Genomic DNA, 19,545 nt, shown 5'->3' on the forward strand with positions numbered 1-19,545 from the left:
TTTTTCTTCGCTTTTCATAAGTATCTATACGAGACCATTTCTTTTTGTGATATACTCGTACCTACCTAAGCGTTAGCTCATCACGAAATTATTATCTCTCGATGGTATAACATTTGTTTGCTGGTTTTCAGTGTTTGAATTTTTTTCTCGATTACCTACATCTGTAGGCATCTACATATAGTGTCGTATTATATTATTCAATATATTCGATACCTATTCAGAGTTCATTGGTCGATTTGAACCCTTCGATTTAGCATGAGTTGAAAAATAAAGGTAGGTAAGTCTGTGTGATATTTGCAGAACAGATTTTAACCATTACAATTGTATCGAGTACCACAAGCTTATAATTTTTCAAAACTCAAAAGCATAGTAAGAAAATGGAAAAGATTCTACAACCAACCAACGAACTACAATACTCATTCTGACGAGGAGAATTTTTTTTATTCGAAGTGATCGACCAATTGTGTAGCGTAAAATTAATTATCTGATATAGCTACGCGAAATATCATCTCTCGAATGCTTCTTTGTATCTTTGTCTTCGCTGCTCAGTGCTCACAGTTTTATTCTTATTTTGCATTACGATTATACTTATAGGCTGCAATATGATTCGAGTCAACTAACGACGGAGTATTTTTGCTTCGTACGAGTAGATAAGTACAAAGAAACACGACTGTATAGAAAATAGGTACTTCAAAGTGCTATTTTAATAATACCTACCTACACGTTATTCAAGAAATATCGTCGTATGCAATTAACAGTTTTCTAACAAATACGTAAGTATTTCTTCCTTATTCGAGTACCTACTAAGCTACGTATCTACGTACGTTTACGTATACCTACCCATGTAGAGGTACTTGAAGTTCAAATGGCTATAAAAGTGAGCGCCAATAAAGTCTCCAATTTGATGCGAGAATTTCAATTTATTTACTAAAGTATATACGAATAGGTACACACTTCACAGATTTCATTCGATAAAAATCTTTCAAAATGTAGATACTCTATAAAGTATCTCTAAAATTGGCTCTAATGTATCTTAAATCTACGTATTGAATGTCTGTAATCTGTATACAGCTACAGGTAGGTACGTTTAGCCATGATCTCAAATTTCAAAACATCGAGAAAAATAGCCAAAACTGTATAGAATTTTTTCGGTTTTTTGAGATTGAAAATCATTACTATCTAAAAAAACTGCCACCACTTCGTTCCAAAATATTTCCCCAGTTTCAGAAATGATATCTTTCGATGTTTTGGCACAATTATAATACGAAATCATTGCGAAAAAAACATTTTCAAACGACGAATTTACACAAAGATAAGCGATTTGCAAATTTTCAATTGCTTATAATGTAGTAAAACCCTAAGAGTGGTATTTACGTTAGAATTTGATGGAAATAGCCTACATCGACGCAGAATCTCAAATACTATCTTTTGGGACTGGATCATTTTTCCCAAAGCAGGTTAGGTAGGAGATAGAGCGAAAAAATCACGAGTTCGTTGAAAATGCTCCTATATATCTATAATTACCTTTGAAATTAAATCTTCAGAATGGTTTCAATGACATTTTTCAAATTTTTAATATCATTTGAGAGATAAAAGTTTCTATACATATGTAGTCTGGGTCTAAGAGCAGCTTTAGGTACTTGATTTTTACATTTTTGGCGAATTTTTGAAAATCCAAAACTTATACTGTTTTTATGGATTTGCAATGAGAAAAAAATCAGTAAAAAAATATGAAAATTAATCCCTGATGAAACGAGTAATTTCATCATTTTTGGTCATTCTTGAGCCTTCATGCGCATATTAATGATTTCCCCCGAAGGGGTGGAAATCACGTTAGGCAGCTGAAAATCGAATAGTGGCTTATTATCGACCTGTTTAACGATTTATTCAAAGTTTTTTTGACCAACAAAAAAATTCAAAAAATTAATAATTTACAGTTCGTAGGGACATTTTTGAAATTTGTACGAATTGCCACATCTTGTCTCTCAGATCCGAATTTGACTATTACGAGCTATTCTGGAGCCTTCTGTGCGATATTTTGATTTTTCTCTGGAATCTTTAAATTTCTCCAGACAGCGTAGATTTTTTTAAAGTGGGGGGGGGGGGATTTTTCGATTTTTTTCTCCCATAAATATGCGGATAAAAAAAATAAACTGGGTAAACACGACGTCGAAAATTAGCCATAAACTCATTTTTTGACGTCAAAATTAATTTACACGTCTTTTTGATGAGAGATCTAAAAATTATTCTGGAGAAATCTGAAATCGCGCTGGAGGTTCCAGAATACTTAGAAACCGTAAAATTCAGTTCAGGGGAGTTGATACTATTTTCAGAATTAATTTTCGTCATTTTTAGGCCTACTCGATAAATATGTATCTTTTTTTAAAAGCATATTTTCAAAAATGATCAATTTTAGATTTTCAAAAATTTGCCAAAGATCGAAAAATCATGTTGGGCAGCTGAAATTTTGGTCAGCAACGGGAAACGAAAAAAAGGAGAGTATTTAACCAAACTCACGATTGATTCGAATTTATAAACTTAGGTATTGGTTCAGAATCTATGGATGAAAATCGATCTACAGGTGCGAGATAAACCGATTAGGTGTACATTGTAGGTTAGGTAAGGTACAAGTACACATACTCCAATCGTGTGAAAATATCCTCATGAAATGACCATTTAGCAAACCATACGAGCTGATGGGATTATACCTATTAATACGACTCCATGTGGATGTATATCAAATTAAGTATACGGTACATAAGTACATCGGTTGTTTGACGGCGACACGACGCGGATGGCAGCCCATGGGGAATATTTTTCGGACGAATTTCATAACGGATAAAATTTTAGACTTTAGTTAATCGCATCCGAGCCGATTTGTACACTGTGGGAACACGACACGACGTACTTCATACTTTATGTACACGCTGCAGGATACCCGAATACTTTAAAGCTGTTTACTCAGTCCGTTGTTAATGATTAATATACAGAAGTGCGATGTGTTCTACTTGCTACGCCGCTGAAAGTGTAAATTAGCTAAAATCACGTCATAATCATGCACATATAAGATAGGTAGATAAACATATAGATAGGTAGAGTAGAGATAAGTAAAGGTTCTCTTATAAAGACATACGTATGATACATATTTCTTCTCACATCGAGTCTTCCTTGTACAATACGTAGGTACATAGTACCTACTAACCTACCTAGCTGGCTGCAAAAACACACTCGAGGAAAAAAATTTCTTTTCAACTCGGTTAAATATAATGTAAACTTAACATATTCGCGACACTCCGATGGAAGCTTTTGGAGACGATGATAAAGGAAGTACCTATGTTATGCGGCACATATTTCACACTCATTATCTTCTCAGCTCTTTTGGCTTTTGAACTAAAAGTAGGCTACATCTTGAGCTAATTACTGGAAAGTATTTTCAAAGCTAATCTATCATGTGAAGGAAATTGCTTTTGTTGTCGAGCATCTTCAAGTCTCTTTTACCCCTTTCATCGATGATAAACTTTTACGCTTTTGTTCGCTGATTCGTTAACTGGTCTTGAGGTTTTTTTCCCTCCTCGAGCCGTATTTCTCGAACAATAGTCATCGTTCATTTTTCATTTTACGTACGCCGAAAAATGCTGCGGTCGATAGTTACTGCAGTCTTTTTCTGTATTGGGCTTTTGTCAATAAAACCACGCTATAGACGAATCGAACGAAATTGGTAATAAGCTTAATGTACTCGAAATGCCATCTATATTTCCAAAAAAATTCCCTTTCAATAGGCCGCCGCAGAATACCGGGGAATACTTTGGACTGGTTTTTGAGAGAGGAAAAAAATCATAAATCGGTTTAAAAAATAAATCGATATTTTGATTTTTTTTTTGAAATTGAAAGTTTTATACTTTTTACGTCTAACGTAGGTATCTTCTACTAATACTTAAGACATAACTTTTTCATGTGGTATCGTTTTAAAGTTTTGTGCAACTTTTTGTGGAGTAAAAGTTTTCTTTTTGCAAAGCTGTGTAGCGTGTATGATGTATCATTTATTGTCTTGGAAATGTAATATTTTACACTGTTCAGATGTTTTGGTAAAGTAAACACAGATCCACTCCTAATACCTACCTTCGCTACCGACATTACACTATTTATAGGTACGGGCAAACTCCATGCGCTCCTTTAATGGGTCATATAGGCAACTCATATAGCTCATTTTGAAGAAGCCAGTGACGTTCCCGAAACTCAATACTCAACGCTATTTGTATGTACCTTGATATATATTATTTACATGTAGGTACGGTTCGTGAAAAAAAATGCTGGGGGATTTTGATCGAATTTAGTGAAAACATTCATTTTGAGTTGAAAGTCACCCAAAAGAAATAGCTCCGGAGGTGCCCTGGAGGGAAGGTATGAGTCTTCAAAGAAAGGGTATTTTTGAAAAAAATCGTGGTAATTTTTGCTCAAGCCTTTACCTTACTTGTTTTGGAAAAAATGGCCCAGCCCCATTTGAGATCCTGTGTTGACCCAGGTCATTACCATCAAAATCCCAGATTACTTTTAAGGTTTTACTCAACCGTTTAGCCAACCACTTATTTTCGGGTAAATTCCCATTTTGAAAATATTTTCCTCTCAAAAGTTTCACGTTCATCAAGCCAAAACATCGAAACATATAATTTTTGAAACTGAAGAAATATTTTTGAAACGAATTGGTGCCGATTTTTTGGTTATGATTGTAAATTTCAAAAAATCAAAAAAATTCTACTATGATTCTTGGCTATTTTTCTCAAATTTTTTGAAATTGGCGATCACGACCAAAAAAGTTGATTTTTTAATTTTTACCGTATTTCTGAAAATAAAGAAATCGTCCATCTCGGTTTGTGCAAAAAAAGTGAATTTTTAAGATAAAAATCTGAAATTTGGTTTGAATATATCTACCAAAGCTAACAACTCGGATCGATTGTAACTCATTTTGAGCCAAATCGAGTCTTTAGAACCCTGTCAAATTTTACATGTGCATTAAAAAAGGTGGGTACTATGGTTTGAAAAACTGAACTTCATTGACTAGAAAACGTGTCAAGTTCAAGCAGGACCAAATTTCTTCTTTCCTGTAATTACTTGTAATTTGTAAATGAGCCTTTCTTTAATCGTGGTCGTGGAAATGGAGCTGTTTAACAAGTTACCTGTTCATAATGAATGAATAAACATCGATCCGTAAACTTCCATACAGTTTACTTAGGAAGTACGTTGGCTTCGTTTTCTTAGGATTTGATTACCTATTTTTGAAGGAAAGATGCAGCGCCAGATAGAGTTTTAGTGGGTACCTTACCCACCTTATTATCCTTTGGCGGTGTTTTTTAATCCTGATTTTTTAAAATATATAAATGTGAGCCATATTGGAGGAAAAAGCCCCTCTTACTGACATTTTCAATTTGATAAAGTCACACAAGCAGCACATTTTGGTCATTCCATGTCAACTCAAAAAGGTGATTTTGAAAGTCATGCCATTCGATTTCGCTCAATTTTTTTTACAATACATACCCATCCAATAAGTAAGAACCCCGCAATTAGTTTGGTCCCAGCCCCCTCAGGGGGCAGGTGGGGGACTTCCATTATTTTCAAATTGTCTCGAGGTACTCAACTTCAGCAGCCCATTCCTCCAAAACTATGATACTTTGATCAAAACTAATTTCACAGTTCGAAAGGGCATTTCATTTAAAACTTTTTGAGCATTTTGAAATTTTCAAAAGTTGAAAGTTGAACTTTCAAATTGAAACCACCCGCAATTTTGAGCAAAACTTTTGAAAGAAAATTTGTGGCATGTGATATATTGAATTCTATGTTTTTGGTGACGCTGAACACGAATATGACGTCAGATTTTTGAAAGAACCCTATCCACGGCCCCCAGCACCTCCTCAAAGGGGTAAACGTTCAAAAAAATGGTTACATTCGTGTGACAAATAAAATAGTATGTTTTCGATTTCGATATCGCTGAACACGAATATAGCGATAGTTTTTTAAATCGACCTCACCCATGGCCCCCAGAACCTCCCCCAATAGGTAATAGTCCGAAAAAAGTGTCGGGGGCCGTGGATGGGTCCAATCAAACATCTGACGCCATATTCGTGTTCAGCGTCACCAAAAACATACTATTCCATGTGTCGCACGAACAAAACACTTCTTTGAACTTTTACCCCCTTTGGGGAGGTGCTGGGGGCCGTGGATGGAATCCTTTCAAAAATGTGACGTCATATTCGTGTTCAGCGTCACCAAAAACATAGAATTCGGTATATCACATGTCCCAGATTTTCTTTCGAAAGTTTTGCCTAAAATTGGGGGTGGGGGTGCCCCCCTTCACTAAAAGATCCCATCTCGAAACTTAAATATTCCAAAAAAGCATCAAAAGGTACATCTATGGAATTTTTAAAAAAATTTTAAATGGTAGCTCCCACTTACAGCGCCATTTTGAAATTTGAACTTTCAATTTTAAAGTTTAACTTTCAACTTTTGAAAATTTCAAAATGCTTAAAAAGTTTTAAATGCAATGCCCTTTCGAACTGTGAAATCACTTTTAATCAAAGTATCATAGTTTTGGAGGAATGGGCTGCTGAAGTTGAGTACCTCGAGACAATGTGAAAATAATGGAAGCCCCCCACCTGCCCCTTGAGTGAGCTGGGACCACACTAATTGCGGGGTTCTTACTTACTTGATGGTTATATATTGTAAAATAAATTTGAGCGAGATCGAAAGACATGACTCAAAAACGTTGGTTGAGTTGACATGAAATGACCCTCAGATGAAGACAATTTCTCATCGTGGACTAAATCGTTGTTTTCGGAATACTTTTGCAGTTCCATTTTGAACAGCATGTTCTAAACCCTCCTTAACCAAAATTTCAGGTCCCAAAGATTATTTTTGTTTTTTTTTTGGCGAATTTTTGAAAATTCAAAAAATTCCTAAAAGCTGTTTCAAAAACAATTTTTGAAAATTTTCATGAAATATGAATTTTTTCGAGCAAAGTGAACCAAATCAGTGGCTTTTTCAATTCAATTCCTACACATCAATAACTAATAGTTTTGGGCCATTCTGAGTCTCCTGCAGCGATTTTTAAATTTTCTGTGGACACTTCAAATCACTCTGGAAGGGTCAAAAATGAGTTATAGAACCCACAAATTTGGTCGGTGACGTGAAATACCAGGAGTGTCAGTTCAAAAGTGAATTTTTGACCAATTTATGAATTCCAAAAAAATTGGATAAAATAAAATTTTCAAAGAAGGTTCAACTTCACCCCATTCGGAACAAATTGCAATTTGACATTTTTGAAACCTCCAGCGAGTTTTCAAATTTCTCCAGGAAATTCAAATCACCCTAAAGAAAATTAAAAAATTGCTGGAGGCTCCAGAATGGTCGAAGACTAGTATTATTGTTGATGTGTGGGAGTTAAATTTAAAAAATTACTGACATTAAGTCACTTTGCTCGAAAAAATTCATATTTCATGAAAAAGTTTAGAAATCGTTCTGAAAACAGCTGTTTTGGATTTTCGATCAAAAATTCAAAAATGAAGATAAGGCCATGAAAATTCAGAACATGCTTTCTCGATCCAGCTTTTTTCGTTCAAATCAGGGAGAGTCAGTTCAAAAATGTTCCTAGTGAATAAATTTTTGTATTGAGGTACATATTTTCATTTCAAGCGTCTGTCATTTATAGTCATTCTTGCCAATTTTTTTGTGCTTTTTCTTTTGTTCGAATCATATTTTGTGTCATTTGAAACTTTTATTTTTCGACTGGGAATTTTTTTCATTCAAGTAAATTCTCATTCAAATGTTCCTTCAGCATCACTTCAGAACATTAAACATGACATGTACGTATTGTAGGTACGTATCAAATTCTGTCAGCTCAAAAGGTTATTTGTTTTTGAAATTCGGGTAATTCTGGTTCAATTTCCCCTTCAACCTCAAACAAACTATTCATCATACCCTTTCTTCGGCTATATAGAACGTTGAAACGGCAATTTGAAAATATATGGCAATTTAATCCAAGCAAACTCACTAAGTGACTGCCAATTACCCCTCGAATAAGTTTGACCATTAACTGCTTCAGTTTCACGTAAATTGAGTACGCGGCTGATTTTATTGGCGGAATAGAACGGTCAGATTATATCTAAATTATGGCTCGGTAATAGTTGGTTTTTCTTTGCATTTTATGCCTGCGTACCTACCTAAACGTATTAATTCGCTGAAAATATTAATTTTAGAGTATTAGGGGTGAATTTATTCGTTACTTCGGATGCCTCAGGGACCCTATTATTATTCATGATTCTAGTCGACGAGTTTTCATTAAGATAGCGTTCGACTGCTTAACAATTCCTTTTATCGCCGTTGTCAAATTTATTATACCCATCAGTAGAAAAATATAAGGTAAGCAGGATGAAATGTGATTTTTGAAATTTACGACGTCAATTTCAATTCTTGAGAGTACTTTAAAACTTCACTAGCGAAGAAATTTTTACTACACTTGGCCAAGAAGATCGATACCTCTCTGCTTTGTAGGTACCTACCTACCCAGTACCCATAGCACACTGTACAAAATATAGCACACTTTCGACTCGTAAAAATACGAATAAAAGCGTACGAAGAATTTGAAAATAATATCATTGGGAATAGAGATGAGAGAAAGGACGAAAAAGATGTGTTGTTTTTGGCCTAATTTTTATACATAAAATGTCACGTTGTATAATCCGTGGGACTTTCGCATGAGTCATACCAATAAGATGAATGTTTAATTCGAACAACGTTTTTAGTATAAAACGACCGGAGCTGTGTAGTGCGTACTGCGTAGCTTAAGACGTTGAGATAATTAATGTTCTGGTCGGCAAAAGAGCAAGTAGAGAAGGAAAAGAACAAAAAATTGAATAGACTTTTTAGTTTATAAGCGAAAATCAATACAGTTGTCAAATACACTCTATATAAACGTTATATAACTTTCATCGTTAAAAATACCTACGTATCTGCGTTGCTTTTTTATATTAATTTCGCCTAAACGAGGGAGAGCTTTTAACTCTCGAAACATTCGAGTATAAATGCTCTAAGGCTGCAATGAGAAATCTCTGTGGTGGAATGGCTCGCCTGGTATTCCATACATATTTATACGGTAACGAATTAAAATGTTTTTCGAGTGCTAAACACTCGAGTTACCCTCGTTTGGCTTTGGCGACATTGCCCTGAAACCATTTACTGTGCAAGTTTACGCGTTAAATAAAGACTGTGCCAAACCGTAATTTAAAAACTTTTACCCGTAATATTGGAACGACGACTAATTTTAGAACAATCACCGGAATACACTTATGCTAAACAATATGCAATCTGCACACCCGGTATACTCTCTAATGTCATTCACATTGGGCGCTTTTAAAAATAATATCAGATTATTACAGAACAAATGCTCAATGCTAGCTTCACGTTGTCATTTTGGCAGCTAAAATTGCGATGTGCTTTTTTGCGGAAGCTCGGGCATTGAAATTTCAATCTCGGGATAGGGAAATATTTCGAGGGATTATTTTTAGAATAGAATTCAACCAGAAAATAGAAATTTAACTGATGATATTAATTTTTAGAAGCACGTGTACGAGGCTCATCGAGTTGAGCATGTGGATAAGCAGGTAGGTATATTTATCAACACTGATAGGGTTTCTTAATGAGTCTTAAACAGTAGGTAGGTAATATGAATCATTTAATTTTCTACAGGTATAGGTAACTATTCGATAAACAAAATAATTATTAAATTTAATAAAATTTCCAAACTCACCCTCTCTGATACAAGTCGATATTATAAAATTTACACAACTCGACCGCAAACTCGACCGTAGCCTGGAGTTCGGCCATCGTAAGATAAACACCGCACCGTATAATCACAATTAGACACACGTTGTTGCCGGACTAATTAGAAGCTACGATTTTCACACGGTCATCGACAAAATATCGATTTTCCACTAGTAAAATACTCATCTTATTCGGTTACGAATGCGAAATTCACGGCCACATACACGCACATCGAATATGCACATTTAAAATTTAACGCCGCTCGTTCGAAAATAATCGTACGTATCGTAATCGGCGGCGTATTCTGCACACAACCACAAACATGCATCTTTGTTTGAAATCTAGCGCGTAAATCATTTATGTAAACACACTGAACCTGCTTTTCGATGTCGGTTCCCGATTTTCTCGAGAAAAAAAGCTTGCAAACGCGCCAACGCGAAAGTTCCTAGTAGTTTCTGGAGTGTAGAGAGGGTCGTTTTTGGGCCAGTGTTGGCTAAAGCTCTGGTGTAAATATTTGCCATATTTCAGGCATTTTTTTGTACGAATAAGGGATGGGAAATTATTGTCAAGGTCGAAACCTGCAAAAGGTATGCTGAAGGTGAAGAAGGTGAAGTATAATACTGGCAGAAAAACAGTGTTTTAGGGAGGAGGTAATTCGGAGGGAGAGTTAAATTTTCCAAGTGAAATGAAAAAAAAAAAAATGAATCACTGAAATACGAAGGAAGGACTTGTAAATTAAGTACCTAATAGGCAACATAGCAGAGAATTGAAAGGATTCAATATTAGTGACTAAAAAAGATCGAATAACCGAAAATATTTTTACTCAAGTAACATGCCAACAATAATATTAATCTTAGGAAATATTCCACAAAAGATAAGCCATACAAGAAAATGAATCTGGATCAGTGGAAAATTTTTCGAAGTTGAGCTTGACAAAAAAAATGTGAAGAACACCTAAAAATATGCTAACAGGTTAAATTTCAAAGGTTGAATTTCATTTCTCGATGTTTTTCAAAATTTTAAAAGTTCATAATTGGTTCATTTTTTTATGAAAAACTTCAACAAGGTAGGTTGCCATAAGGCAGTTTTTTCTGTCCTTGCCAAAAATCATTATAAGTTATCCTCTTGAAAAAAAAGTTATCAATCGGGAAACGTTATTGTCCTTGAAATGTTGTGTTTACGATGTTATACCAGGCACCGAAAATTGAAGGCTTGAAAATGTTTCATGTCATTGACATTTATTAGGACCGTGAAGGGCAATTTATTTGTATTTTTGAAAATTGTAAAAGAATTGATTTCACTACCTTTACATTGAGTTTTGATGATTTGCCTTTTATAGTTAGTTAGTTAGTTAGTTAATAATTATGGTGGGTTGTTTTTCAATTTTATTTTATTTTACATATTTTTTGAAATTTTACGACGTCTATGGTAAGAAAGTTCTGGGTCAAATGACCTCAATAAGCTATAAGGAAAATTACAAAGTATTATGTCAATGTCTAACCCCTGAAAAAAAAGCTCAAAGATTGAAAATTTTCCATGTTTTCTAAAAAAATTGAAATTTTTCGGTTTGAATGATTTTTCGATGATTAAGGATTATTACGTAGAAATATAAATTAGTTTTCAAAGTTATCAAGTTTTGAGCTCTAGCCAGGTAGATTAAACAATGACGAGATGTTAGTTCTAGCACGTGAAATCCTTTAGTTTTTTTAAAAGTAAATTTTCATCATTGTGACGATCATAAATCAAATTAAATTAATTTAAATGAAAATAAATTGAATTAAAATGAATCTAATCACTTTAATTGAACCTAAATTAAATTAGAATTATATCAAAATAAAATAAAACATATTGAATAAAAATTGAATATTTAAGTGAATCAACACGAATTAAATGTACAAAAAATAATTGCGAAAACTAGTTGTTTAATTTTATTCGGTTGATTTAATTTAATTCGTATTGTTATTTTATATTTATTTACACATAAGTGAGTATACTCAGTTCAATTTATTTAAATTTTAAAAAATGTAGTTCACTTTAATTTATTTTAGGTAGTTTAATTCATTTTTTTTTTTTTGTAATTTAATATCAATTTATTTCAACATGATTTCAACTTACCTATTTTATAATAAAGTACATGATTTTAATTTTGGATAAAGTAGGTAATTTGATTCATTTCAATTTATTCCTAATTCAATTTGTAAATATCGGTAGGTAATATTTTCATTCTATTTTAATTTTATCCATTTTAATCTATTTCATTTAATTCATTTCATTTTGCATTAACTTAATTTAATTCATTTCAATTATTAACCGTTTTTAGTTTAATTTGTTTTAATTATTAGTTACAATACAGGCGGACTATTTTTTTAAAAAATTCAATTCAACACAATTCATTCTCACCTTACTTCATTTCTTTGCAATTTATTCAATTTGATTTGCTTATTTAATTAATTTTTTCATTTTATTCGCTTATGTTGTAAAGGTAAAGTAATCATTGTCACTCGATTCGATCAAACAATATTTCAATAATTTGCCCAAGAACCATAAAATTGAGCACCTGCACACTGCAGTGATTCCTTTCACACTTGAAAATGCTTTTAAAAATGTGAAAATCCTCAAATTTTGATATGAAGAGGTCAATATAATGAAGGGTACCATGAGTCTGCCTCACTTTGTAACTCACTTAAAAAAATTGAGTTCTCCAAAGATGAGTTTAACAAATTCATCAATTTTCACGTGAAACTGGTTTAAAAAAAAATTATTTTCAAGAATTGAGAAATCAAAAAATGTATAAAAATATGCATGATCCTGATCAAACCTGATAATTTATTTTTCTGCACGTACCTGCACAAAAAATAATACAAATTATGTAAAAATAATATATTCTTTGAAAAAAAAATTAAAAGAAATGCCACATTAATTGAAAACACCTATTGCTTCAAAATGGTACATCTCTTCGATTAACTATACAAACGTTTATATTGATAATTTTAATTTTTTTAAAAGGTCATCACATATTACATAAATTACAACATCAAAATAAATTAGCCTACTCGAAATTCTCTACATTTGCCATCTTTCGAGAATTTCTAGTCGATCTACTATTTTGATAATTATTCAGCACCCTTCTTAATTCTTTTTCGTTGAGCGAATTATCGTCATGCTGTCTTTGGTTCTTTTTTTCGGCTTTTTCACGAGCCAAACCGGCTTGCAATAATTCGTTTTCGTTCGGATCACGATCGATATCCGATAAATTCAGGGTGCTCTGAGAACTATTCGTGTCTTCATCCAAGACAACAGGTTGTTTGGTGACAGGTCGTCTCTTAGCTCGTTCACGTTTTTCAGCCGGTTGCATTATTTCTCTAGGGATGGGTTCGTTTGAATTATGATCCATATCGGATAAATCTGCATCGTCTGTGTTTTCCTTATCCGAATTATTCGATTCGGTTGGCTGGGCTAATTCTGTTGAGAACCGTTTCGATTTACGTTTGCGTGGTTCTTCGGGTGGTGCAACCAACGGTCTGGACGGAGGTGGCATTGATTTTTCCGGCGGATTTCTGTCTTTACTCGTGGACGGATCTTGAGGCTGGAAAAAATGATGAAAAATTAGAATATTCAGATCATTTTAGAGGTGATTCACATTTTTTCTACTCAAACTTACGTCTTTTTTACGCAATTGATCTGGGCAAATGGTGACGGTTTTGGTGCAATTGTACGTTTTATAAATACCCGTCAGCATGTTTGCCAATTCGAACATATTTGTACGTAACGAAATAACGATAAATTGGGCGTTTTTCGTTCGCTCCTAAAATTGGAAGAATTTCGTTATTGAAGTCATCACATCAATAACAATTTGCACGTAAATCAATTTGTTTACCTTGATATAGTACCCTACAATGGATACGTTTTTGAAATCCAACGCAGCGTCGATTTCATCCATAACATACAGTGGAGTAGGTCTATAATAGTGCAAAGCGAATACCAAAGCTAGAGATGACAATGTTTTCTCACCACCTGACAAATTCGTGATATTTTTCCACGATTTCTTCGGCGGTCTCACGCTGCGCAGAGAATAAAAAAACGTAATTTATTCCAAATGTAAATAAATTTGATTCGTTATTGAATGGTAAATTACCAGAAATTAATTCCTTCGGTGAATGGATCCAAACTGTCGTGTAAATCTAATTCGGCGTCTCCTCCCATAGTCAACATTTGGTACAACTCTTTCAATTTATTTGAGATAATGGTGAAACCGCTCATGAATTCATGCAGTCTATTTTTACGAGCTTCTTCGTAGCCTTCTCGGCAGGCATTGCGTCTTTCGGTGATTTCTTTCAGTTCTTTGCTTCGTTCTATGTATTGATTAGTCTAAAATGGGAGGTGAAAATCCATCAGTAATAAAATTAGAAAAAGGAGTCTCAATCAATTGGATACTCGACACTTCGAGGATGAAAATGCATATAGGTATACCTTTTTATCGTAATCGTTCAACGTATTCAAATTGGGCGTGAAAGTTTTCAAATGTTCTTCCTCCTTTTGTATATCTGCGTTGATATCAGAATTACTAGCAGCTTCTAAAGTTTCAGCATCGTAAGTCAGAAGCACATCGTCTTCTTTGGCTTGTTCAGCCGCAGCAGCAGCAGCGTCAGCGTTTTCAGCTGATTGAGGTGCTTCTTCTTCGTTACGATCATCTTCATCGGCAGGCTCTTTGAACGTCGGGATTTTATGCAACGTTAATTTCTCCAACTGTAAAAATCGAAAAAAATGAAAAGAAATTCAGCACTGGTGATCTAAACCGGTAGAAAATTATTCCACCGAACAGACTGATCTTTGGACTGTAAATCTCACGAAGTATACGAACCTTTTGCTTGATGTGAGGAATATCTCTTTGTAACTCTTCCAGTCTCTTATCAATAGCTTCGATTTTTTGCTCTTCTTTTAATTTATCGCCTTTTAATTTATTAACCTCTTGCATAAATTTCTTGTGTTCTTCTTGTAAAACTTCCAAACGTTCTTGTTGTTCGTCAATTTGTGTCTAAAATAAATTAACACGATTATAAACGAGCTGTCGAAATATTTTCCATAGATATTAGTTCGAATTTAATACATACCTTCAATTCAGTAGCTTTTTCCGATGCTTTTTCGCAGTCTTTCTGCACGACTTCTTTTTCGGTATCAATTTCGGTCAACCTTTTGGTCGCTTCTTCCAGCTCCGCTTTCATGTTATCGATCCTTTCTTGAGCTTTTTTCGCATTTCTAAATGGAGAAGTTGTATAGCAATGAATGACATTCGTACCTTCATAAAGAAATATAAATGGGTACGAACCTTTCAGCAGTTTTAATGGCGACTTGCAATTTGGTAATGTTGCTTCTAGTTTTATCCCATTCTTTGGTCACGTCGTCTAATCGTTTCTGAGCTTCTTTAGTTTTACCACCAGTGATTTCCATGATTTTATTGTGAACCGTTTGGACTTTCTCTTCGATTACGTTCGCTTCTTGTTCAGCTTTTCGAGCACCTGTAGAATAAAATCGAAACTCGATGATGAGGAAATGAAATTCAAATATTTTGTGGTAATGTTCAACAAATTGTCACCTTTTTCGGTTCCTTCGACTTTTTTCGATAATTCGCGTAAACGGTTTTCATTCGGAGCACATTCTTTGACCTTTTTCTCTTGATTTTTGACTTGTGCTTTCAACTCGGGCTCTTGTTTGGTTAAGCTCTGTAAAATATCGCAAATGTATCGAAATCTTAACAGTCAAGATTTCGGAAATCAAGTGGAAATTGTTCTCACTTCAATGGCCACGGTCAATTTATTTATGCTCGTCTTAATCGTTCTAATTTCCGGCTCCAATTTCGAGATCATATCTTCGCATTCGTGTTCTTGCTCTCTGAATTGTTGTAGTTGCGTTTCCAATGTGGTAACACGAGATTCTAATTGGCCAATTTCTTCAGCCGAATTGGCATCTGTTGATACGGCTACCGAACTTCCCATTTTACCTCTGATTTTCTGGCGACCTCCGCCGCTCATGGTACCTAGAGATAAAAGCATTGGATTACAATTTGATTCATTGACATTTATTTTTACACGTTAAATTACGATTTTGAACAGATGCCGACCTGATAATTCGACCATTCCTCCATCCAACGAGACTACACGATGACGAGTGTTATAGAAGTACCCGATACGTTTGGCTTGTTCGATTGTATCAGCCACAAGTGTATCTCGAAGCGCGTAGTAGAAAGCTGGAATAACTCTTTCGTCTTGAACACGAATTAGATCAAATAGACGAGGAGCATTTTCAGGTCTGTGAAAAATCAATGTTTTTAAATTATGATTTCGCAATCAATCATACATGAGAAATATGTAATTTACCCTTTAAAGTTGGGGACACATCGTTTATAATGATGAGCTATTTTATCTAAAGCGACAAACGTAGCACGACCAACATTATTGTCTTTCAAAGCTCTGATACATGAACTAATCGTACTGGAAGTATCGACTAAAATGAAATCAAGAGCTCCACAAGCGGTAGATATGGCAACATCGTATTTCTCATCAATCGCACCCAAATCTCCCTGTAGAAAAAACGAAGGGTAATGTAATTAGCGAAACTGAAACTTTCATTCATAAGCAGAAATTCTCCTTCAAAACTTACCAAGCGCCCAAAAATACCGTTGATTTTCCCTTCCATTTTCAACTTCATTATGAAATTGAGAACACGATTTTGCGAACGATTTTGCATCATGGATGATTTTTTCTCTTCCAGTTGAGCTTGATATTTACGCAATTCATTGGTAACAGATACATCTTTGCCTTTCACAGCTTTTAAATGATCCTGAGTTCTTTGCAGATGTTTCTCTTTTTCAGGCAAATCTTTCTGAAGTTGAGATAACTCTCTGAAAAAATTGAAAATTTGACAAAAATTAATTAATTTTAAACAGTAATCCGATGAATGAATTTATAGGAGAGGAAAATCACTAGATCCACGCCCCTGATGAATATTAATGGCCATACCTTTTATTCTCGCCCAACATTTCTGTAACTTCGTTCAATTTCTGGACCATCTGTTCCAACTTAGTTTTTTCTGTCTGTTCAGAACTCACGTAGATATCACGCTCGGATTTAGCCAGTTCAAACTAAATTTGAGAAAAGTTTTCGAACAAATGAAGTAAATGGAAAAAATTTCATATTAAATATTATTGAGAAAACCAAAAAAGACCAACCTCTGCACGCATTTCATCGTATTTCTTCTTTAATTTAATTTGTTCAGCCTGCAGTTTCTCTTTTTCCTCTTGAAACGTTTTGGTTTCTTTTTGTAAATTGGACATGATCTTCTGTAAATCCGCTTCTTCTTGTTTTCTACGTTGATCTAGCTCTGCTTCTTCCTCCGTTAGTCTTTCTATTTTCTCCTGATTTTCCTCGGGAACTTTCAGTAAGCCTACCAACTGAAATGACAAAATAGGAAATTATTCGAGAATGATACTAGGAAATATAACGGTTTTAAACCAGTACCTTATCTTCTTCGGTTTTCAAATTTTCGGCGGTCTTCTTTTGATTTTTCTTCAACTGTTTGAGCTCTTCGATTAATTCAGTATCCTTTTTCTCGGCGTTTTGACGGATCTTCTCCCACTCTTCGTATCTTGTTAGCAATTTTTTCAGTGCCCTTCGAAAATTTCGATATTTAGAATAGTGATCAGTTACTACTTTAAAGATCAAAGTATGCATACTTACTTATTCAACGAATCCATTTCACTTTTTTCTGTGCCTTTTTGCGCCTGAATTTCTTCTAATTTCGCTTTGATCTTCTCGCATTCTTCGACAAGCGTGTCCTTCTCCTTTTGAGTTTCGGTAAAACCGATGTTGATTTTATGCCTACGAAAATAACGATGATTAAAGATGCACAAAAAACACGAATTGTAAACAAAATCAACTTACAGCTGAAGCTGGAACTTTTTGTTCTTCAAATGAGTAATCCTGTTTTCGGTTTTCAAAAAATTCACCGTTTCTTCCATGGGTCCTCTTAAAGCCTCGCGTTCGCTTTCAACTACTTTGAGACGATTCAACTTTTCTTGCCTTTCTTCGTTCAATGCTTCAATTCGAGCTAACAATTTTTCAATCGGTTCCTAAAATCGAACGATGATTAAGAATCCTGAATACGTACGTGTAATTTGAGTGAAAAATACTCAAACTTACTTTGTAACGAGTGGTTCCGATGATATCTTCTAGATACTCCAACATACCGGTTTCATGAGGTGTCAGTCCTTTCGGCTTCATTAAGGCGATCTGTTCCACTTCACCCTACAGAAATTGAAAGCTTTTAAATCGTATGAATTAAGAAAATGATTAAATGAAAAGTTAACTAGTTACCTGTAAGATTAAAAATCTATTATGAATTAAATCTATCCCATGTTTACGTAAGGTCATAGCCACTTCTTTGAATTGGACCCTTTTGTAGTTCAATTCGTAAAACGAAGAGCTGTTTTGGAACGCTGTACGTGATATGACGAATTCGGAATTTGGTATTTTATCATACTCACCATTATCCTGCAAATGAACATGATTAATAAGATTCCGACGTTTTGGCGGGCTTTTCTCCACGGACGAAAACTTACTTTATCGAGAATTTGAGCAAAATGAACCTCAACTTTGCAACTGGGAACATGTTGATGTTGTTCTGATTTATGAATAAGCACGGATACTTTCTTAGACCGGATTTTCGTGGCACGGTATCCGAATACAAACAACATCGAATCGATAACATTGCTTTTACCGCTACCGTTAGGCCCAACAATGCTTGAAAAACTCTGTAATATGAAAAATCACAGGGTCACAGTGAAACAGAAGTTTTTAAACAAAGAAAAAAACACAAAACTACCTTATCGAACGGTCCCACAACCACTCGACCAGCATAACTCTTGAAATTCTCGTTAACTATGTGAGTGATAATGAGCCTAGGTCCGTTTGATTCATAAGAGCAAACTGGCGGCGGTGCTGGCGGAATATAGATATCATCTATACGGATTCCACCTTCTTCATCGTCTGAAAACTTATCTGTATCGGAAATATCACTTTCATCGCGACTCTCTTCTTCTCGTCGTTTATCAACGCGAGCTTTTTTACGAGATCTGACGCTATCATCTGCGCCTTTATTTTTCTGAAACATAGAATACAACACAAATTAGTCCCGGTGAAGCGAAAACCCCTCAGAGAATTTGTTGTTTGACGAATTTCAGGCACAAACTGAGTGTACAAACCATATTCGTTGAGTAGGTCAATTAAATTACAAAATGGAGGTTAATTATACACAATTCACGATTGCATTTTTCATGTAATTAATCGATTATGAGAAATAGACGGTGAAATAATCATTAAACTGAATTTAATTATCAAACATCAAACATCCCAAACAGAGAAACAATTTCGCGCCAATCGTGAAAGTGATTAAAAAGTCAACATTGGTTATGAAATGCTCCATGGCAAACACTTGGTAAGATCATTTTATACTTACACTCATGATTCTTCACTAGTGATTTGAACTAAATGAACACATTTTTCTACAAATTAATTAAACTTTTAAATATTTTTCACTTGAAATAATTCGTTACATGGAACCGCGTTTTGACGTTATTTTGATTTTTATCAACAAAGGCCTAAATGAAATCGAATCGTGTTTATTTACAAATCGTACTCTTTTTACGATTTCATTCATTCCCAGTAAGTAGGTAAAACCGGA

At 34.4% G+C, this 19,545-nt stretch overlaps 2 protein-coding genes across 6 annotated transcripts in view; both read right to left on the reverse strand.

Moving 5' to 3' along the window:
• Positions 1 to 10,220, reverse strand: part of LOC135848825 (protein FAM135A) — a 102,699-nt gene extending 92,479 nt beyond the window's left edge. For all 4 annotated transcript variants that reach the window (XM_065368886.1, XM_065368885.1, XM_065368884.1 and 1 more), the window contains exon 1: positions 9,797 to 10,220. In XM_065368886.1, coding sequence (XP_065224958.1) covers positions 9,797 to 9,873 — 77 coding nt within the window. In that variant the 5' untranslated portion in view covers positions 9,874 to 10,220. The remainder of the gene's footprint in view (positions 1 to 9,796) is intronic.
• Positions 10,221 to 12,616: 2,396 nt separating this feature from the next.
• On the reverse strand, positions 12,617 to 19,476 carry glu (structural maintenance of chromosomes 4-like protein gluon). Of its 2 annotated transcripts, none has more exons than XM_065368887.1 (23): positions 19,321 to 19,476; positions 18,688 to 18,966; positions 18,425 to 18,616; positions 18,180 to 18,356; positions 18,006 to 18,110; positions 17,748 to 17,935; positions 17,544 to 17,684; positions 17,325 to 17,475; positions 17,036 to 17,257; positions 16,827 to 16,948; positions 16,468 to 16,708; positions 16,185 to 16,387; positions 15,929 to 16,116; positions 15,603 to 15,844; positions 15,404 to 15,530; positions 15,137 to 15,326; positions 14,922 to 15,066; positions 14,672 to 14,845; positions 14,281 to 14,556; positions 13,946 to 14,178; positions 13,688 to 13,871; positions 13,472 to 13,615; positions 12,617 to 13,396 (listed from the first exon to the last, which is right to left on the reverse strand). In XM_065368887.1, exons 1-23 carry the CDS (start codon positions 19,324 to 19,326, stop codon positions 12,860 to 12,862), a joined length of 4,467 nt encoding a protein of 1,488 aa, XP_065224959.1. In that variant the 5' UTR covers positions 19,327 to 19,476; the 3' UTR covers positions 12,617 to 12,859. The 2 variants fall into 2 exon arrangements, with proteins under 2 accessions (XP_065224959.1, XP_065224960.1); XM_065368888.1 differs by lacking the exon at positions 19,321 to 19,476 and adding an exon at positions 19,067 to 19,215.
• Positions 19,477 to 19,545: the final 69 nt, after the last annotated feature.

The sequence above is a fragment of the Planococcus citri genome, chromosome 5 (assembly GCF_950023065.1).
Source record: "Planococcus citri chromosome 5, ihPlaCitr1.1, whole genome shotgun sequence".
In the NCBI taxonomy this organism is placed as follows: Eukaryota; Metazoa; Arthropoda; class Insecta; order Hemiptera; family Pseudococcidae; genus Planococcus; species Planococcus citri.